Genomic DNA, 22,661 nt, shown 5'->3' on the forward strand with positions numbered 1-22,661 from the left:
TGTGACAGAAAATAACATAAGCCAATCAGAATTCAGTATTTCATAATCAATTTTTGTCACAGTCTTCAATGCTTTGGAAAATATGGTCTTTTGGCGTTGAAGAGCTGGTTAAACAACTAATTTGATCGATTTCAAAACATTTGATTTATTCCTTGAAACGGCTATCTCTCTTTCTTACCTTGAATTGGTGACTGAAACATTTTAGCCTCTGGTTTGTACTCATCTCACTTAATGCTCTTAACACGGTCTCAAATATCATCACCTAAAGAATCGATTAGGGGAATACTTTTTAATTGTTTCGAAAAAAATGCGCTTGTCCTAATCTTCAAAAGTTGGAGAATTCGCAGTAGAGGATATGAGTTATCTATTCAGCTTGTTTTGAACAAGCAAGCATTCCACCGTAATGTTATAAGATCATTTTACGTTTTGACTTCCAAAGTCGCACCTGTAAGTCCAAATTTTTTGGCAAATTTAGCAGAATCTAGCTATATTCGCTTTATAAACGCGGATTCCCGTAAGTCTGGTATCTACTAATTATGTATATGTGCGATATATGTAATTCAAGAAGCGAGGACTCTATTCCTAATCATGTTAATCTTGGTCTTAGATCTGATCCCGCAGCATCATAGGTTTTGTGAAATTGATTTTGAAGTCATTTTTTGCATTTTTAAAATTTTTACTGAGCCGTTTTCTTGTTTGTTTGTGAAGTTCAGCTTCGTCTCTGTGTCTTATTAATTGAGAGTTGTCAAAGAGCGTCAATCTCAAAAAAAAATTTAGGAGCTTGAAAATTATAAATATTTGTCTAAATTTCGAAAATTTGCAATAAATTGTTTTTTTTTTTTTTTTCATTTACTAGTTGAACATTTTCCAACTGTCTGATGGTTGTTTTCTGATTTCTTTTTAAGTTCTATTTAAATCAGTTGCTAATTAGAAAGTACATTACACATGCAGCCGAAATAAAAATTACATATTATCCACCCTTCTTACGTTATGTTATTTAATGTAAAAAAAATAAGTAGTTTTTTTCGGTTTCCTGGGTTGTCTGTTTTTCTATGTTAAAAGTATTTTAAAAATGTAGTTTTTTTCGGTTTCCTCGGGTTTTACGGTAACTGTGCGTTGTCTTTTTTCTTATCTCAAAATGTCAACCTCGTTTTTATCTTATCATCTTTGAGAAGTTTTGAATGGAAAAGATTTGTATTCGTTTCAATTCCATAAAAGGTTCTGAAAACATTCTTTGCCTTACTTCAAAACATTTTTGATTACGCGTTATTTTAGTTTGTTTTGGAATGTTTCAAACAGATTTTGAAGAGTAGATGAACGAAGTGAACTGATTTACCAATTTTCGGTCTGATGGGGTTTTGTTTGATTTTAGGAAAAAGTCTAACGAGTTGTTGACGCTTAAGTTTTTTTATCGGTTTAAATTTTGATTCTTTCTAAGTTGAATTCAAATTCATTTGCTAAATTGGAGGTACATTACCCTCTCTAACAATCAAAAGCGAATGGCGTCAAAACATAAATGAATTTGAGTTTTCTAAATTGGGCTTTAGTTTTCAGAAGTCTTAGCGAAAGAAAAAACTGACCGAGTTTTCTCTGATTTGGTTAGTCTTATGAAAAAAGATTTATTCATTAAAGACTCTTTAACTTCAAAGAATTTTAAATTTATGTTTTATCTCTTGACATTGGAAAAATGAAAATTGCTTGAAAAAGTTGCTTCTTGCAGTCAATCATAAAAGGTTTTTGAAAATTGAAAAAATGTTCAGAAAAAATTCATTCGTTTTTTTTTCGGTTTCCTTTAGGACATTAACAGTTTTCATAATGTTTCAAAAAAACATGACGTTAAGGCAATTATTGCTTTAATGTATCGCGAGTGACGCAAAGATGCTCTTCGTCTCTTTTTATAATATTTTCTTCTATGAAGTTTCATAGATTTTAGCACAGTTTTTAAATGAGGCTGTGTTTTTAGTGCATTTTATTACTATTACGAGGCTGTGTTTTCACTTCTTTTCACTGGAAGATTCACTCGATTATATTAAACATAAACACGAAATTTGTTTGTGTTTTAGGTGCCTCTTATCACGTGCAGTACACATGTCTGCACGAGAACTTGTTCCACTACCTCTGCGAGAGCAGTCCCGACCCCAAGAACAGTTCAGTGGGGGGAGGGGGAGGGATGTTCAAGCTGCCCAGTGGGGGCAGTGGGAAGAGCGAGGACACGTGGAAGGTGTTCTTCGATGATGTCGCTCAAGAAGTGTGTGATGAGTTCGCTCTCAGATACGGAGTGGAGAATATCTACCAGGCCATGGTGTAAGTAGCACAAGCGGTGAGTGACAAGTAGACGGGTCTGATCTAGACAGTGAACTTAATAATGAACTAAATGAAGGCATTTTTAGCAGTAAACGAATATTTTTTTTTCACATTTTTCTTGCTCTTAAATCGAACCAAAAAAAAAAGAATTAACTGCTGTAACAGATATTATCTCAACAATCGGCTTATAAGTTTCTCCTAATTGGGTGCCTTGCTTCTGCATTGTTTGCTGTACTGTCTCATAATTTTCTATTAAGCTCATTTTCTGGATCAGACCCGTCTCCTTGTCATTCGTCGAACAAACAGCAGACACATTAAGATATTTAGATAAACAGAAAAGATAAAACTTTGCTCGGAAGTCTATGTTTTATTAGTGAGCCGGCGAGGGGGGCTCGAATGACCAGAGGCCTTTTCCATCATTTCGCCGCCAGTCTAGTCAAAAAGGACAGTTGAAAGAGATTGTGAACTCATTAGCAAGTTTTTATGTTAATTTCAGATAATTTTGAACAAAAATTAATTGAGAAACCTTTGATTGAAACAGTTGTTTCACTTCATACTGGCGGGGGAGGTCACGTATTTTGAAGCAATGACAGCTTTGGCAACCCTTTTGTTGCAATTAAAATTTCACATACTAAATTATTCAGTTAGTTTTGACAAGGGAAGATATTGGTTTCTCGGTGGTACGGTACCAAAGGGGACCGGGTTGTGGTAGTATTTAAATAAATAAAGAGATCTAGAAGAGTTTAATTGTTTGTCTTTCCTTTCAGTCACTTTTCGTGCCTGTCCACCAAGTACACTAGTTCGGGAGTGCCTGCCCTGATGAGTACTTTCCTGGCCAACATCAACGCCTACTATGCCCACTCCGCCTCCAACAGCAACGTCACTGCCTCCGCCAGATTCGCAGGTGCGTCTACAGTCGCGTCACACATTACCCATACTCAAGATACATGGGAACTGGCGTATTCGCATGTGTATCGATTAGCATGCCCATTGTAAAAGAATGAAAAACGAAGACTCGCTATTTCAAGTATTGTTTACTCAAATTTACAATTTTTATCCGCGTGGTTTTTGCCAAACTTTTAATTAGGCGAAAAAGAAAATTTTATTTTCCATCAAATCAACTGGTTTTCGAAGTTATTTGAAAATTTAGCCCAATTTATTATTATTCTGAAAGCACACCGACTTAAAGCACTTATCACGTGCTAATAGGCACACATGCTAATTGCTACGCCCCAAGATACACAACACACTTAAGTTTTGGTTTGTCAGGGGGTTATGTATGTGGTCACTTGTTCAAATAATAAAACAGTGAGACCCCCTCCCCATTTAATTCAGCAGGATGTGTGATTGTTGCTTGCTTTGGTTTTCAGCCTCTAACTTTGGGAAGGAGAAGTTTGTGAAATTGCTGGACTCACTACACAACTCCCTTAGGATTGACCTGTCCATGTACAGGAACAACTTCCCCACTGCCAGTCCAGACAAACTGAACGATCTCAAGGCCACTGTCGACCTACTCACCAGCATCACCTTCTTCCGCATGAAGGTAACGCGAGGGGGAGGGGCTCATAATCTATAGCCATTATTATTGCCCCACAAGCCGCAAACTGTGTCAGGGTTAGGGGGTTATTGAACCAGATTTACTTTTCCATTATGTAGATTTTACACTTATTTTAATTTTTTTTTGTTCTTATTTTTTATTTGGTAGATTTTTCGTGCGAAGAGAGCATGCTCGCTTCTCACGAGTAGAAATGGAGCAAAAAAAAAACTTTTTTTTTCAAATTTCAAAAGTGAATTCAATAAATATAATCCGCAGCAGATTTAAAAAGAAAATTTTGTTCAGGTTTTCTCAGATCGGGTAAAATTGGTCAAAAACTTCGGCATAAAAATTTCACTGCTATTGACTGAGTTAAAGATTTGAAATTTTCTTAATCTTTTTTTTTCAGGTTCTGGAGTCGACCAGTCCTCCGAAGTCTGCACTAGTGGTGAAAGAATGCGTGCGAGCGTGCCTTAAACAAACTTATCAAGACCTATTCGATCACGTGGCCGAAATGACAGCCACACAACTGGCTAACGAAGCCAACAACCCCAGTGCCTCCAGTGGCGGGGAAGAGGATCGGGCGGCAGCCTCGGGAGCCCCGGGACTCCGTAGTTTAGACTTCTGGCGCAACCTTCTCTCCTTACTCATAGTGATTATAGACGAAGACAAAAAGATCTACTCTTCCAAAATTAACCAATTTCCCTCAGAACTGAACGTAGGTCAGTTGTCTGCGTTTGAAATGTGGAAGATGTTGGCGGGGGATTTGCGTTATGCTATGGAGGAGCACGCGAAGACTCTCTACTGTGAGATATCGGACTATGTGAAGCTATACTTCCTGGTGAAGTCCTTCTTCACTCTTCATGTGAAGCCCCTCCCCCAAGCGAAGGAGTTAAGCGAAGAGGAGACAGACATAGCAGTGTGGTTCAGTCCTTTTGTAGTGTGCTGGTTGGGAACTGTGGAGGATGAAGCAGTGACGTTCTTAGTCAGTGCACTCAACAGGGACAAGGCCGATGGGGTCAGTAGCAATAGATTTAGATCCTCACACTACTGTCATGCAAATATATAATATCTCTTCAACCACCCTCTATATTGGATATAGCTTATTGAAACCGCTTGTCAATATTACGCTAATTTGGATAACGATAAATTGCCAAACAAAAATATAAAGGACGCTTTTTTCGATCCTATTTTAGACAAGTTATCTCAGTTTCTTGCCAAAAATGGTTGGAATCATCAGTTCAGTGCTATGATAGCGTATTACGCCATCAAAAATTAGGAAAAAAAACCGAAATGTTTTGCGAAATTTAGCCGATTTTTTAAAAACCGAATGAAGTTTTTGCATCCAGTTTTTTTATCTGTGGCCAAATCAAGAAACTACATATTTTTACAACTATTGCCGCTGAATGAAGTCTCTCAAAACTATTTTTCGTTATTCAATAAGCGGTGTCAAAAGCCTACTGAATATAATATAATGGAGACTATTTATAACGTTAACTATCTTAACACGAATTGGTACAAATTATGTCAAAATTGGTTGAATAAAGTGTTAATTAGAAGACAATTAAGACTACGAATGGCTCAGTATTAACATGGAATGTATTCAAAAGGAAATGTGTGAATTGTGTTGTAGTTCAAACTGTCGGCTGGATCTGCGAGGTATTCGCACAGTGTGGTGGACACATTTGCGAGGATGGGGGAGCCGATTGAGGTGATCAAAAAGATGGAGTGCAGTGAGCCACACTCCATGCACCACGTCATGATCAGATTCGCCATGGTGCTCGAGGTCAGTCAGGTTCAAGGTCAAGGTCAAGGCAAAGTAATCTACGGTTGACGAAGGTTACTTAATTGAGAGCTAGAGGTTGACGATGTGTGAGACCCCAATTAAATAAATGCCAGTTTACCACATGAACGATTCGACCAATTAGTAAAAGAAATCTGAAATGCAAAGCTAAGAAGGAGGAGACAATGAGTTTCAATCAATAGTTTTAACCGATCTAACCAATTTTTGTATATCGTGTCGAACTTAGAGCTAGAAAAACTTCAATCATAATTTTGCTTTTATTGAGCAGGAATTAGGGATTATCGGCTGAGATGGGCTCAGATAATATTGCAGACCTTCCGTCTTTTCAAAAATTACCGAGTATGTTAAACACACGGCTTTCAACACTTCGGTCCCAATTTCATCTGACTCAAGGTGATAAGGAGGGGACCAGTAAAATTGATGACACCCCTCCCTTAGGATGGTCCTGTAGTTGGTAGTGCGGGTGGGGGGGGGGGGGGGTTGTAAATAAAAATTGAAGTTGGTCACTTGATTGCTTACATTGTGTTGTGATTGTGTGTTGTGTATTAGACGGTGCTTCTGAAGTATGCACAGATAGTGACCCGTTTCTTCCCCGAGTACAAGTCGGAGGCGAAGACGGGTGTCATTCTGATGAACAATGTGCAGCAACTCAGAGTGCAGTTGGAGAAGACCTACGAGGGACTGGGAGGTGAGGGAAACTAGAATCATTCACTATCCTACATCACAATTGTATGCTCCCCCCACACCACACATACACATTTCAATTTGTCTTATGTGTTATTATGGCTGAATGTGTGAAGTTACAATTTAAGGTATCAAGAACAAATGTGTTCACAATAGTTGGTTTGTTCATCATGCAAACTTTCATTACATTATGACAACGCTAAAGTAGTTTTTCAAGACTGAAATTCAAGAATGGGGGGAAAGTGGAAAAGAGCCCAATTGTATTATGATAGAAAACCTGTCTTTGTTGACAAAAAAGTTATATAAAAATCCGCTCTTTCTTCGCTTAGATCCGTTAAGCGTTCGCTAGTATTGAACTTTAGTTTTATACTTTAGTTCTATGCTATGGACACAATATCAAAATAATCAAGTTTATCAATGACAGGTGCACCGTAATACAACTCGAAATAAAAGACAACTCGCTATAATAGAGTACTCTCGCAGTAAAAGACAAATCGAAATATTCTCACCGCCGCAAACGCGACAACGTGTTGCGAGCTTGCCAACAGAGGGTAGGACTTTAGATCGGGCAATCTTAAACCGAAATTCTTACGTTTTATATTAACTTTCAAACCATGTAAGTTGTCGCCTTCCTTAAATTTTACTGTTTTTAGGTTTTGTTAGGAGTTATATTTTGTTACTGTTGAGTTTGTTGTGATTCAGGTGCCTCGATAGGGGAGGAGGCTACTCAGCACTTGAATTCAGTGCAGCGCAAACTGTCCAATCATATCGACGCTTTAGCAGGACAGTATGCCAGCACCATGCAACACGCCATCGAGGACTCAGTCAACAAACTGGCCGCTAACCTCAACCAACACAAGGGCAACGCATCTGTGGTAAGTAGTAGAGTAGCACTACTTGAGAACATAGGCAGTTTCCGTTTTTTTTATTTGATCTAGCCAATTCTATTTTTTTTTCAATTTTGATATTGTACATCAACACCCTGTTTTTTTTATGTTTTTTGGACGGCAGGATTCTCAAGTATTCGTTTAATCCAGATTTATGATAAATACTTTACAGAGCAAAAAGGTACTATTTTGCTCTGTACAGCTTGCTGCTCTCAAAATTAGTATGTATTGGCGAGTAATAAAACTATTGCAGGTAATGAAACAGACTCAGAACAGACAGGCGTTGGCAGCTGAGGCGGAGGCAGTGGTCGGTCCACTGCTTGAGTACCTGGACACTCAGCTGGAATCACTGGTGGACCTCGCAGACCGCACAGTGTTCAAACGACTCCTAAAGGTTCATTTTTTTCTTAAGATTCAATTTTTCTCAAGATTCAATTTTTCCTTAAGATTTAATTTTTTCATTATGAATTCATTCAATTTGGTCGTTAACTGAACCCTAAAGCAAGCGGCCAATATAAAGGATTGAGTTGTGAGAGTAGTTGATCAAGGTTATCCTACTAAGAAATAGTGCATTTTAATGCCTAGATTAGCGAGCTTGCAAACTAAGTGTTATACGGTCAGTTCTTCCATTTTTTTCAACCAAATTTGAGCACATTTTAGTAACAAGTTTGTGCATTAATTACAGCATATGATCTAGCTATACCTTGATTGAAACGCATTTTTGCTGCCCAAAATCTATGAATAGACTAATGGCGCGAAAAAAACTTGGATGGTTTCTAGTTTCAAAGGGAATTGCAATTTTCAGAATTCCCAGTGGATAGAAAAAAATGTCTTTTGATCCAATTTTTTCAAGGTGGTGTAGTTTTTGCAAAATATTTCTATAATTAAAAATTTTGAAATTGTTACGAGTTTTGAAGAGATATTATGATGCTCGATATTTGAAAATGTTTCGGCAAAAAAGGGGCTTTTTAGGTATCATTGAGTTGAATGACATCGTTTATGTTTATGGATGAATCTATTGTGGTTACTCTCGAAAAAATAGTTTTGAAAGTTATTGAATATAGAATTTGTTCTGAATTCATTTTGACTCTCTGTGCGACAGACTCAACTATCTTTTCTCTGGTTGACTATTGACCTCTATAAAAGAACGTTTTCCTGGCGAGGGAGGAGACAAAAAGCGTTTCTGAGAGAGTCTACAGAAATTTTACTCCTCTTAAATTTAGTGGCACAGTTCGCCCCTTATATCTTACATTCGAAGGGCCGTGACAAATATCGAGAGAATGTGCCACTAAATTTGAGAAGAGCGAAACGTGCCACGTTCCTCTGGTAGTCCTATCCTTATGATACTGATTTTTGACGCTGTAAATGATCATTTCAAGTGATTTTTGATTTTGACGTTGTAGACAATTTTTGGCGTTGTCGATTTGAATTGAGTTGTGGATGTTGCAGGAGATATGGAAGATAGCGATGGGGAAGCTAGAGAAGAAGATAGTGTTGCCACCTCTCTCAGACAGACAGCAGCTCACTCTGTCTCTGCTAGAGGACAAGAACCTCACCCAGAAGCAGTGTGCAATCATTCACTCTGGCCTCGACATCATCAAGACCATTTTCACTGCTGATGGAAGTGGGTAGTCACTCTATTTATTAAGTGTTCATGAACGAAGTGATTTATCGCTCATGTAGGTCATGCGATTTTTTGTTTTTTTTTAAGGAAAAAGTAAATATTTTTCGCGCTCAAACTTGATTTTTTGTTATCTCACGTAGTATAGAATCTTATATAGGTTGTTTTATTTTTTTTTCAGGAAGTCTTAAAGTCTTGTTCAGCTTTAAATTTATTTTTTCGCAGTCCGACTGATTTCTTTTTAAATTCAGTTCATTTACTTTGTTAAAATGAAGGCAAACTACACAATCGAACTGCAAAAGCGTAAAGGTTACAAAAAACGTGATCGAACTCTTTTTTCGAAGGTGGATTTAAGTTTTCAGATTATGCAAAGGAATCACATTTGTGCCTATTGATCAACTTGGGTTAATTTTATCAAAAACAGTGTTGAGCATAATTTGAAAGTGTTGAGCAAAGCCATCTATTTTTTTTTGAAATTCAAAATTGTGATTTAAAAAACCACCAGTATTTGGTTCTGTTTACTTGCTTTCTTTGACTGTTTTCCAAATGTGTGTTGGCTATGTTTCCAAATGATTGAATACAAGGTCAATACTTTTGCTATTGCATACAATACTTTTTTCGCAAGATTTCAGCTGAAATCTTTGGCTTAATTTAAAAGTATAAGATCTAGGTACTCATTTTACCCGTTCAATGTAAAGGTGACGTCCTTGTTTGGCAGACTTTTTGAGGGTCACTTACTTTTTGTGGTGTCCTTGTTTGGCTTTTTAAGGTGACGTTCTGCTTATTTTTGTCAGCTTTTTTTCTAAAGTATAGGTTTTCCTTCTGGTTTAATGAGCTTTTGATGCTATTGACGTCATTTTGATTTTATCTGTAATATGAGAATTTATCATCCCTAATTTGTCTTATGTCCTGTTTATGTTTTTTCTCGCTTTACTCGGCTTAAATGATTAAGGCTTTTGTTATATCGCCTTAGTCAAGTTTTATTGCATCATTGAAAGGCCGAATTTTGGTTTTTATGCTCCTGTGCATTTCAGGGGTGCATAAAACTGAGTTTTAATACTTAATAACGTTTTAAAAAAACAGTAGTTTTCGGTTCAATGGGCGTCCACCCAAGTCTTTTGGGCATATTTGCGCCTGAAATAATTTTTTCTAAGGTTCTCATAATGCAGGTGATTTTGTGACTCATTATGTTTTCCTCAAAATTATCGTAATTTGAGACAAATATATGAAGTTTTCATAGATCTTGTTTTTTGACAGTTTTTTCGTCTTGTCTTCGTATTTTGTTCTTATTAGCTTCCGTTTCGTTTTTTGCAATGCTATATTTGTGACATAGCACATGTGGTGCAAAGCTCTGCTTCGCTTCTACATTAAAAAGTTTTGGTGCATTGATGCAGTAAACGAAATATAATTGGTTACGTTTACGATTAGCAAGCGTTATCAAACTAGAATATAGACTTTTTTCTACTTAATAACTAGTTATTTAAAATCAGTTGAATCACTTTGTTTTTTTTCTTTTAACATCTTCCCGGTTACTTCTTCCTTGGCCTGTAGGTAAAGCTGTTGCCTTTGTATCCTAAAGTCTGGGGTTCGAGTCTAAATTGCCGCAACGGTTTTTGCTTGTGCTGTAGACATTTTTCATTGTAGTTGCAAGTGCAAGTGTTGTTCATTCTAATTTCAAGGGGGGATTTGAAAGGTTTTCACTGATTTTTTGTTGCTCAAAGCAACTTTCATTGCAGTTGCAAGTGCTGTTCATTCTAATTTCATCGGGGGACTTGAAAGATTTTTTTTAAAATAAAAAATCTTTTTTTTTCGTTTCAACTGGTTTCAGCTCAAAGATTGTTTCTCCTCATGATTTTTCTTGTGCTGTGAACAACTTTCATTGTAGTTGCAAGTGCAATTGTTGTCCGTTGTTGCTTACATTTTTTTTTGTCTGTGTTGTATTGCAAGTGGCGCGAAGCTCCGCTTCGTCTCTGTGTCAATTTTTGCGAACTATAAAAGTTATGGATTAATTTTGGACCCAGCTTTGAGTCAGAAAAAGAGGGAAAATAAACTGATTTTGTTAATGTGGAGTAGATTTGATTTGGTGCTGATGTGCTATTTCAGAACACGGCCTCAAACGCAGCTACCTGGACAAGTCTCGTGAGCTGCAGTCTCTTCGTTATGCTCTCTCACTCTACTCTCAAACCACAGACACTCTGATTAAGACATTCATAGTGACCCAGAATGCACAGGACAATCCAAGTGTGGACGACCCTGTGGGAGAGATATCCATCCAGATTGACCTGTTCACACATCCAGGCACGGGAGATCACAAGGTCACAGTCAACAGTGAGTGCTCATTACAACTAGTGACATAATGTTCCGATCACACAGCTGTTGTGATCTTTGCAAAAAAAAAATAACCAACAAAATTGCGAAAAAATATACACCAAAGTTTTTTTTTTTACAAATTACGGCAAATATCGCATTACATGAAGTTTTGTGGCCGTTATATTCCCAAACAAACATCCAACTAAAATGAAAAACCAACATTTTTTTCACTAAATATGGTAAAATTTCAGTCTTTTTTTCACTTTCCCACCTTTGAATTTAAAATTGTCATAATGCAATGAAACTTTGCATTGTGAACAAACTAATAATTGTGAACAGATTTGTTCTTTACACCTTTCATTTTTGCGCATTTAGTCATAATAACACGTAGAACAACTATATAAAAAGAAAATTTAAATGAGGGGGGGGGGGACTGGAAAAGGGCCAAATTTCACATTGCATGAAATTATAAATAACACTATCAAACAATGTCCCAATTGTGATTTAGTTGTGGCGGCCAATGACCTTCGGTGGGTGACGACTGGGGTGTTCAAGCCCTTCGTGGAGATCTGGCTGTTCGGACCCCAACTGCAGGACAGGAAGAGAAGGGAAGCCACGAAGCAGAAGCCCAACATGCTATCCCCAAAGATAGGCGAACAGTTTGTCTTCTTGCTAGGTAGCATTATCATCATTCGTTATTCTTATTCCTTCTTTTTGAGATGAGCAAAACATATTTATTTAATTCGAAAAAATATTTCTAGATGTGCTATAGTGTTTTTATCGCTGCCAAAAATATCAAATATTTCAGTGGGGGCTCTTTGTTTTTAATACAATGTGTCAGGTTAATTTGTCTTGTGGTAATATGACGTGTACCATCCATTCACCAAGGCGACAATTGATTGTAAGCGACAAATCTTTTATACAAAAATAGAATTGAAAATCTAATTTCTGTCATTTTAGGCGATTTGTCGTCTCACGCGACGACTTTAGAAAAATATATAACAATATAATTTCATATGCTTAAAATGATAATGATTTCCAAATGTTCAGTAATAGCAGGAAGTAATAAAAGAATGATTATTGTAGGCAACGAGGAAGATCTGGACGTGTATGAGCTGCACGTGGCATGTAAAGACTACTGCTTCGGTCGCTCAGACCAGTTGGTGGGAGTATCAGTCATACAGTTCAGAGATATAATTGATCAGGTTCGTTCACAACACTACTGGTATGATTTTTTGGATTTCGATTACATTATAACCCCCCACATATGGTGCCGAATAAAGAATATCCGCCATATTTAAAAAAATACTTGAACATTAAATAATACTTGATGTTTGTACCTTATAATATGAGTTTGCGTTTCCCTTGCTATACAGTCGGGGAGAGGGGGAGGGGGGTTAAGCTGTTATCTTGGCAGAAAAATGGTTGAAACACCTTAAACTTCACATTTATTGTCTAAGTATGAACAAATACGCATAGAAATTTAGTGGAAAAAACGAGTTCAGATAATGTTTTGTTTAAAAGACTGGTAATGATGAGTTGCTGGAGGTATGGCTGTAATGTGTTTTTATTTCAGAAGAGTAATTCTGTAAGTGGTGTGAATGAAGCTATGCAATAACCATTTATTTTCAATCAGTGGGACAATAACTCTGGCTTTAATTAATAATTTAAAATGTCTGTGTTTCATTTCCGAGTTACAATTAGCTTTAAATTGTACATGCTCTCTAATTCGACTGGCTTAAGACTCATTTTTTTTCTTTAAAACTTAATTTAGCTGATGTTCGGAAGACGTTTTAGAAGTATTTCATATTTGTATGACTATTGCTAAATTGTTGGCAAATTCGGAGGCTATTCTCATGCGCGAAGGACTGAATGAACGAAAAATCTCAATAAATCATTTACCTTTAAACTGTCCAAAATGACTGATCAAGAGTTGATCAACGTAGTGAAGACTCTAATATAGGTCTTGGTGATTTTTTTGTTTTTTTTTAAGGCAAATGTTTTAAAATTCATACATAGTATTGCATTTGTGGATATATTTTTAGTATTACTTTTTAGTTATATGTTTTCGAAATTCAAAGAGCTTCAAGGCCATATATTGTTTGTTTTAATTAGAAAGTTTTTCACAGAACAAGATTTTTTTTAGTTTACCTGACTTTTTTCCAACTGTCTATTGGCTAAGTTTTTATTACTTTTTTGCTTTTTATTTATCAATTTTGATTGGCTGACAAGGTTTTCGCGCATGGGGGACTCCTTCATCTTTTGTGTTCAACAAAAATGAACAAAAATCAATGGTGCAAAACTGCTCATTTGATGTCTGAAACTCATTTAACTGTAGCACATGATTATAAGACCTTTGTTGTCGCAAGTTAAATTGCGTTTCAGACATCATATGAAAGATTTTGTTTCATTGCACTTCGTTCATATTCATTGACCAAAAATGCGCGATAATTTGGTGGGCCAATCAGAATAACATGGGTCTTATAATCAGTTACTCGACATTTTTATCCTATAAGCAGCTAAGAAATAACCCATCAATTTGATGTTTGATTGATAAATAAACTAAGCAAAACAAAAAAAAGGTAGTCAGGTTAAAGGTTTTCTGCACTTTTTGTTTTAAGTTTAACTTATTAGGAGACCTTTATATGTAAACTTGTCCTCAACTTGAAATTGTTTCGTTTTTCAGTTTAAAAGAATGTATTTTCATGCAACGAGATGTGGTAATAAATTATCTCGGTTTTGTTCTGGTAGTTAAACCTTGAACTATTGCCATGCCTGTTTAAGAGATATAGCAGATTTTAATTGTGAAGGTTTTGAGCAATACAAATATTTTTATTTTTTGCGGATTGTCGCTGTTTTTTTATGAATCAAATAACTGGAAAAATGATCGCTGAGTTCTTCATTTGTTTGATCTGCTAGTTTCAACAATATTTGTTTTGCTTTCCTCATTGCACCTCTATCGATAACGTTTAATTTTGATGTTCAATTATATTCAATTTTTTGGCTTGGTTGATTTTCCATTGGTACAATTTTTATTTTATCGCCTAGATTCAAATTAAATCTACTAATTTGTGGCTCATTTTTAGGGGTCGAACCAATCTTTAAGTCGATCGTTGAATTTAACGAAAGTGTTTAAACTTTGTTGAATATATTTTGATTGTTTTGTCGACTATTTGTCACTATTTTGTCGAGTCACTTCTCGCTTTGTGCAATATTCGATATAGAGTTAAGACTCTTATATAGGTCGCGATGATTTTTTTTGTTTTTTTTTATCAGGAAAATTCTTAAAATTTGTTCACGCTCAAATTTGATTTTTAGTGGTTTGACTTTTGATTTCTTTCCAAATTCACTTCATCTTCTTTGTTGAACGAAAGGCATCCGCTATTGAACAGCAAACGTGTAAAGGTCACGAAAACTAAGATCGACTTCTACTTTCGAATAGGATTTTTATTTTCAGTGGAATAAATTTTTTACATTATGATGCATTTTTCTTAGTTGGGTTAATTTTATCTAAAAAAGCACCAATCATAAATTAATTTTGAAATTCAGAAGGCTTTGAGGACTTATATTTTTCCCTTTAAATTTCGAAAGTTGAAATTTTTTTCAAAAAACAAGTCAGTTTTTTGTTTCTATTTTCTTGCCTTCATGACTCTTTTCCAAACTTCTGTTGGCTATGTTTTCGGATAATTTGACGAATGCGCGATCTTAATATCTAGAAGAACGAAGTGATTAGAGCCGATGAACGTAGTGAAGGCTCGTACATAGGTCGTGATGTTTTTGTTTGGGAATATTCTTAAAATGTTCTAATAACTACAGCATTGCATTCATGCTCATTAATGCATTTATAAATGCACTTAGGTATTTATGCACTTTTTGAGTTCAATTTTATTTCATCTGCTGAAAGTTAGGTAAATTGCAATCTCCAAACACGAACGTGGAAATGGAGCCAAAAGCGTCAACGATTTCTCAGTTAAAGTTGAATTTAATTAAAATTCCCTGCGCAGTAAAATTTTGTCAAACTGAGTTGATTTTAAATTCATTTCGAAATTCGAAGAGAGTTAAGGCCAAATATTTTTACTTTGAATTTTCAAAGTTAAAGTTTTTTGTTTCCTTGAGTTCATTGACTCTTTTTCATCTGTCTGTTGGCTGTTTTTCACTTCTAGTGGCATGATGATTTTGTTTTTTTTCTTACTTCAGCTAACATTCTTACTTTTCACTTTTAAATTTGATTTTCCGCAGTTTGACTTTTTGGACTGCTTTTTTGAGGAATTTTGAAGTGATATCAGTCCAGAATTTTTCAAAACTTGGTCGGATCAACGTTTACATTTGCGATTATCTATTAATATCCAATCGGTGCATACTTTTTCAGGTTAGCAACTTGTTAAACATTTGATAGCTTGATTATAATCAATTCAAATTCTTGGCTTGTCCGGAAAACTTGGCGTAGAGGTAACGACTATGCCGTGAACGGCAGGGGTTCGAATCCGACCCTTTTATTTAATCTAAAATATTCTGTTTTTAAAGTTTGTTGGCCTATCGTTTTTCTGATTTTTTTCTAAGTTAAGTTGCCAAATTTTTCGATGTCAGCCATTTTCATTGTAGCTTTGGTTTGCTACTGTAATTTACTATACATATTTATATTTATATACTAGTTTTATACTGTAATTTACTATACTAGTTTTTTGTTTTTAAGAGATGAATATAGTTCTGACTCTTATATTGGTCGCGATGATTTTTTTCTGGAAAAGTCTGAAAGTTTGTTCACGCTCAATTGCGATTTTTCAAAATGTTCTATCAGCTTTAAAAATTTACTTTCAATAATTTACTATCAACTTTGGTTTTCTTGAGTTTTTCAAACCCTTTCCACCATCTGTCGGCTATGTTCAGTTCTATAACCGATTCGTAAATGATTGAGTCTCAGCTTTGCTATCTTGTAAACGGAGGTTCGCAAAATACAATTATCCTAGAAGCGCTATTTTCCGTCCGAAAAAAGTTCTCAATGCCATTAGCTTGGCATGAACTGAAAAATTAGAGCTGACCACTCTCATGTTAATGTTTAATTGGGAACAAAAAGCAAAAATTTTACTCAAATTTATACTTAAATATACGCGTAAATATACTTGAGTTTTAAAAATTGAGGTTTTTGTTCGTTAGTGGTCCTTTCTCAAAGCAAATTTGGTTTTCTGCACTAACTCTGGTTTTCTCTTGTCTCTAGGGAACACACGCCAGCTGGCTGACTCTGGGTAGATATCTACATTACGACGACACTGGGTGGACTATCCTGCGCATCCTAGCCCAGAGGAATAATGACGCCGTCGCCAGAGAGTTCATCAAGGCCAAGACAGAACGGCGCTCCGAGGCACCCGGGTATGTACAAAGTTATTCGGGTGATGAACTTGACCATCAAAAAATTCAATAACTTGGAAAAAAGTGTGCGAAAAAGCTGAGAGGCAAAAATTTCAGTCAGCAACAACTTACTACTGAGTTAGTAACTGTCTTGTTGCTAATATTATTTAACTTTAATGGTAATAGTAGTGTTCGCAAATGAAGAATGGGCCGCGCAGTAATACAACTAATTTCTTGTAAAAAACTCACGTTTTGTTACGAACAGAAGAGAACGATGAAGATACTAATGACCACCTGTTAGCCTAAACAGTACTTACACTGAACGGAAATATAGATATGTATTGTAGATTGATAAACAGAACTTAGAGATCTGTCGTAGCCTTATCGCCACCACGTGTTTCTTTGAGGTTTGACCGTGATTCTAGATTCTTCAAGAGACTGACATCGTCAAAAACAGCCTCGACTAGTTGACAAAAATTGTGATAAAAGTTTGGATTCAATAAATATCCAGCTTTGAGAGAATTGGAAAAGCAGTAAGACTATTTTGATTTAACTACTTCTTGTTTTGGAATTTTATCTCGGGGTCTTTCCTTAAACCTTTTGAGAACTTACCCTATTGAGTGCTGGAGATCTTTTTTGAGCGATAATAGCCACATTCTTTGTTTTTTCAATTATAACTCCAAAGCTTAAAATAATGAACTACTTGTTTGGATTATTCAACAAAAACTAATCTTGAAAGAGTGTTAAGTAGCGGACTGGTTGCTGGAACTACCCTTCCTAATGGTACTTGTTAACTACAACCCTCCCCTATGGTTCCGAATTGCCGCCCCTAGTACTTGATGGTTCCGTAGTGAAGAATTGCCACCCCCTATAATCAACTAAATTAACGATTAATGCTACACGAGTTTGGTACCTTGCAATAGAAGGAAGGGCCATAGCTTAAAAGATCGGGATAGCTTCGTAAAAGTCGAAGTATAAACCAGCTACCATATAAACCAGTCGAAAATGCGTAATTGTTATATAATAGTCGTGTGATTGCAAGAAAGTCAGGCAAATTTCATTCGTATAAGAATTTTTGGCTGGTTTATTTTAACTCTGTGGATTCAATCTGGTTTCAGGCCTGATTCCTCTCTTTTTGAGACCTCATTTGCTCATAATTTGAGCCACAGTCTTAACCAATTCATGTACGTCTAATGTCTAATGGCCAAAATCTTGCAAACAAAACTGATGTTTCGCACTTGAACAAAATTTCTTCTATAATTGATTTTACTATATCGACTGCTGAATTGGTTCTTGTTGGTCCTAAAAACTGATCCTCCTCTAATGGTTGTCCTTATTATTTAATTATTTATACCAATGATCTCTTGAATGCATTGCTTCAATAACTTGCAGCTTTTAAGTGTATTAAACTCTTTTTTGTGATTCGGATTCTTTTTACCGCTAGAATGTACTGCTACAAAACTGATTGGTTGGCTACTCACGAAGACTATGATATGTGTAAAGTGAATAGTTTTGATCACAATCGACCATTTGCTGCATCTTCAGGCTCTGAACAGGCCCTGAAATCAACTTGATTTTTTCTAGCAGTCATATTGAGGACCAAAGCTCAATCTCTTGACGGGTATTTCTTTATGTGGGTGATGGGTCATTACGTAATCGAAGAAATTATTAAGTTAGTAGATTTGGTATTTAAATGTCTAGAGCAATCTGATCGGCTTGTTTTTGTTCAATGAAATTAAATCCATCAAGAATTTGCAAGAGAAGATCTGTCTTTTTGTTTACTCCGTCCATTTGCCAAATCTCTAATTATGAAAAAAGCTCGAATCTGATAAGTTAAAAAAATAGTATGGTCAATTAGCAAATGATGCGCTGTTTAATTTTTGGGCGGATTAATTGAAAAGACTCGAAACCTTCCATGTCATAAATGTAAAAGGTTGCGGTGCACTTTTGGGGCACCTTTACAGCTTTTTGGTAGAATGTGCTTTGACGTTTGATTAGTAATAATTATAAACAGTTGATGCTTTTCTCATTGTTCAAATGAACTGAAAAAAAAAAACGATTTGCTTCAAATATCAGTACAATAATAAAAACTCGTTTTCAGGAACTTTCCAACTCATTATATCTTGCAATTTTTTGAAATGCATTTGGTTAGTATAGATGGCTTCAGTTTGTTAAATTCCAAGTTGATACATAGCAAAGTTTTACTAATTCGAGGCTTATTTCTATTTTTCTTATGCTGTTCCCGCCAGTGTTAGCAAAGCGCAGCTTCACCTCTGTGTAAATTCATATTTCTTTGTGTCTCCGGCTCACTTGATCTGGAGGTAACGAATACACCTGGGACGGAAAAGTTCTTGGGTTTGAATCGGACAGTACCTATTTTTTTCAAACGAAATATTCCGTATCCAAAAAATTGTCGGCTCATTAGTTGACTGCTTATGTTTTGTCGACTTAGTTGCCACATTTGGAATTTTTTGCTGTCTTCAGTTTTGATGGTAGTTTTTTCGATGTTTTCATTTTCATCTGCAATATTTAATTCTGCTAACCTTGACTTGGTATAATGTTTTTTTTTGCCTAACTTTATTCTGCCCAAATGATTTCGGCTTGATTTTGAGAAGTTTCAGGCAATTTTGTTTATGCACCTCTCTGGCTTGTATAAAATGCCTTAAATCTTTATAGAGGTTATAGTCTTTCATGACAACATTTCGGCTTTTTTGTTTTTTTTCTTTTTCCTTTTTGTTCCGCTTGATAGGTTTGGTTTGGGCCTTTATAAAATCGGCTCATGTATCTTATATTACGTTTTAGACAAGGAAAGAAGTTTAATGTGAGTGTGTATTTTATTATATCGTCTTAGTGAGCTCATATTTTTTTATTTGACGAACACATAAAGTTTTGTGTGTTTGTGTATTGTAGGTGAATGTGACGTAATAATTCATTTTGATAGATTTAGTTTTTCGACATTTTCTTGTTTTGTATCGCAAGTGGTGCGAAGCTCAGCTTCGCCTCTGCGTAATAAATTCACTCTTTAATTTTTTCTTACTCTTTTGTGGTTGAGCAAGCAATAAGAAAAAGAACGTTATTTTAGAAACTTGGATGTTGTTTCACAATAGCTGAAGTTTTGGAAAAATAAATTGTAGGAGAGCTTCAGTCCAAATTTGTCATCTAATAAATTCAAAATTGTTTTTTTTTACAGGGCGCGATTACAGTGTGCGTTTAAACGTTCAGTGTGAATGATCATATCGAGGCAGAGGCTTGGATGCTCTGAATGCTCTTAAGTTGTCTCAAATTTTATTGAAAAGTGTTCTGATTAAGTCCAACGATTTATAAAAAACTTCTTATCCGCACGAAATATAAAACAATTTTTTAAATTATACCAGCAAAACTCGTGTTATAAGTTTATATAATTGTTTAGCCTAAGTAGCAGCTTTGTGTTGAATTTTTCAGTTTCTAATAGTGAGCTCAGTTTCTAAAGGCAGCCTGTTGCATACGTCGTTTAATTCCTATTTGGCTATTTATATAACAATAACATTAGCTATATCTTTTTTTATCGCATTCATTGTTGCCTAGTCAAGGGTTCTCAAAAAGTATGGAAATTAGTTTCAACAATTTGTATTTCAAAAAGAGTTTTATCATTAATGGAAAACAAAAAACTCATTGAATAATGTAAATTGAAGGATGTTTGCTCATTGGTCGGGGAGATTGTATAGCCTCTCAACTGTTTTTTGTTCCGACCATTTTTCCTATTCTGACTGGTCAAATTTTAATTTAGAAGAGTTGAAAGCAGTCACTTGTTTCTGTCTACTTGAAGCTTATGTTAATTCGAAAGGTGGAAATTTTTGTTTTTCAAGGCTTCTTTTCTTCTAACTTTTTTGCCGTAATATCCTTATTGTTTGCAAAGTGCAACTTCGCGTCTGTCTAAAAATAGTAGGAAATTCTTCGTGAAAATCAACCAGTCTTAAGATGTTCTAATTTCCTGTATCTTAAGTGAAAGTTGAGAAAATATTAGAGTGTTCATGTGCTCGCAGATGTCAATCAAGCTTACTAATCTATGTATGTTCTTGATGTAAGATTGGCTCAAAGGATCATTGTTCTGCTGGGGGTGGGTAAACTAATTTTAACCTGACTGTTTCCTCAGTGACACTTAATACAGAGTATCAGGAAATTAGGCCTAAAAATAAAGTAAACTTGACCAAAAGGTCGAAAAAAAAACAGTAAAGTTCGAATTAATCAAAAAGCAAATACCGATTTGATGCATTATATTTATTATGGGGGTCTACTCAATTTTACATCCTCAAATGAAAGAACTATTCTTGCAGACAAATTTTTGTGTTGAAGAATATTACGCTGAATTCGCATGTTCAGTACGCATTGATATTCTGCGCTATCCAGGTGTGATGATCTGCACTATTTTTGAACCATCATATCGAGGTCTAAATTTCTATTGACTATTAATAATTGCTGAACATATTCTTGTCTGTCAGAAGCACTCACTGACAAAATTTGAAAGATTTTCCTTTCCTAGTACTGAGCCACCATCACTCTATAAAATTGAAATATATATTTTTTCAACCTGACCAAACTGATGTCTGGGTTTTCTTGTCTTATTGTCTAAAAATTAAAATTGATGCATACCTTTAATTGATTAAATATGTCATAAAGTGTTTAACCGAATGTGTTATGCAATGGTATGTAATCTGGAGTGCATGAGATGAAGTTATTTGACGTTGTTCTGTTTTGTGTAGCCCTGAGCCGGCCAGTATGCCCCAGATGCCCTCTATGGCCTCCGCCGCCTCCCAGTTCGTGCCCCCGCAGGTGAAGAGCATGGCCTCGAACAGTGGCAACAGTCTGGGACAGTCCTTCTCCTCCTCCTTCAATAACTTCGGACTCTCAAAGCTACTCAACTCGTAACCCCTCCCCACTATACACACTCCACATCATTTACAGGCTTGTAGCATCAACCGGCCGAATTTGCATCGTCGTTTCTGGGACTCAGTTTGGACATGCCGGACGCGCCCCTTCGAGGGCTAAAAACAACAACAATAATACCCACATCATCATCATCTCTTCCTCTTCTGCAATGATACTTCCACTTAAATTAAAACTGGTTTTTGAGATCTCACAGCTATAAGAAGCTGTTGAAAACCCAATTTCAGTATGCATCATATGACTGTAGCACTTCGATAATTTCGATGTCAAAATTGTTCAACTGACTGCTCGCCATCAGCAACAACGGATTCATTTACAATCAAAGTTCGATTGAGAAGAAAGTCACAAAGGCTTAGGGCTTGTTTGAATCATCTCTACATTCAATGACGTTAAAGTACAATGGACTGAAAAATAATGCAATGTCGAGAGTGGACGAACCGCTGCAGTTCGACGGACCCACTAAATTATGCCGCGAAGTTTGACGAGGAACTCTACTTAACGAGAACGCTCAAGAAGAGCGAAGCAAGTGAATAAATCTATTCTACAGTGTGATTCTGAGCAGACAACTCTTTACTTACGGCTGATTTATTAACCGAACTTGCCAGCTCGGCTGGGCTGTTTTTAGTGAAGCGATTTTTCATATTGCGTTGTGTTCATTATCGCAGGTTGCTTTAACAGTGTTTGGGTTATGTCTCAGTAGTTTTAAGCAAAAGTTTTACCTCGAGACGCAATCCTTCTTTGCAATATGCTCATTTTTGTATATTTTTGCAGTTTAGTATAGTTAGTAAATTACTGATGTTGTACATATTGTGCTTGTTCGGTTTTGTAAATTTTCTCTCGAAGTTCCTAATCAAAGAAGCATACCAGCGTTTAAGAATTAAATTTATATATTTGGAATTAAATAATTTATAAGAACAGTTTATTCATTGTATGATCGAGTGTTTATATTCATTTTTCAAAGTTTGCGTTTGTAAATTTTTGTAAATTCAATGTTTCAAATTTTATTTATTTGCTTCAAATTTTGATCAAAATTCACAATTCTACATTTTGACAAATTTTTGTTGTAGCTCCAAAGGCGTAGAAGGGAATTCGTTTGCCGAAAGCCAAAAAATGGCTAAAGGTACTGTTACTATTCTGTTTGAACAGAAAGTTAACATTAGATTTTGGATGTGAGAATCAGACAGTTAAACCAAAAATTGTTTGTATTAATGTTTTAATTAATTTATTTTTTTATATAGGTCGTGATAA

The 22,661-nt window shown here is 35.7% G+C and overlaps 1 protein-coding gene across 5 annotated transcripts in view; it reads left to right on the forward strand.

Moving 5' to 3' along the window:
- LOC134853971 (protein unc-13 homolog B-like) overlaps positions 1 to 22,388 on the forward strand; it is a 116,153-nt gene extending 93,765 nt beyond the window's left edge. Inside the window, exons 21-36 of one of the 5 annotated variants that reach the window (XR_010164386.1) lie at positions 2,064 to 2,304; positions 3,072 to 3,208; positions 3,675 to 3,847; positions 4,248 to 4,856; positions 5,472 to 5,624; positions 6,192 to 6,330; positions 7,029 to 7,201; positions 7,467 to 7,607; positions 8,663 to 8,837; positions 10,938 to 11,162; positions 11,653 to 11,820; positions 12,231 to 12,349; positions 12,721 to 12,732; positions 16,360 to 16,511; positions 16,916 to 17,023; positions 21,230 to 21,339. Coding sequence is in view for 3 of the 5 variants with exons in the window: in XM_063869993.1 (XP_063726063.1) it covers positions 2,064 to 2,304; positions 3,072 to 3,208; positions 3,675 to 3,847; positions 4,248 to 4,856; positions 5,472 to 5,624; positions 6,192 to 6,330; positions 7,029 to 7,201; positions 7,467 to 7,607; positions 8,663 to 8,837; positions 10,938 to 11,162; positions 11,653 to 11,820; positions 12,231 to 12,349; positions 12,721 to 12,732; positions 16,360 to 16,511; positions 17,609 to 17,674; positions 21,230 to 21,395 (2,849 nt within the window). In the remaining 2 variants the exon portion in view is untranslated. Of the gene's footprint in view, positions 1 to 2,063; positions 2,305 to 3,071; positions 3,209 to 3,674; positions 3,848 to 4,247; positions 4,857 to 5,471; positions 5,625 to 6,191; positions 6,331 to 7,028; positions 7,202 to 7,466; positions 7,608 to 8,662; positions 8,838 to 10,937; positions 11,163 to 11,652; positions 11,821 to 12,230; positions 12,350 to 12,720; positions 12,733 to 16,359; positions 16,512 to 16,915; positions 17,024 to 17,608; positions 17,675 to 21,229 lie in introns of those variants that run through there. The other 4 variants (XR_010164387.1, XM_063869993.1, XM_063869996.1 and 1 more) reach the window with 4 other exon arrangements.
- The last annotated feature ends 273 nt before the right edge of the window (positions 22,389 to 22,661 follow it).

This window comes from Symsagittifera roscoffensis, chromosome 9 (assembly GCF_963678635.1).
Source record: "Symsagittifera roscoffensis chromosome 9, txSymRosc1.1, whole genome shotgun sequence".
Taxonomy (NCBI): Eukaryota; Metazoa; Xenacoelomorpha; order Acoela; family Convolutidae; genus Symsagittifera; species Symsagittifera roscoffensis.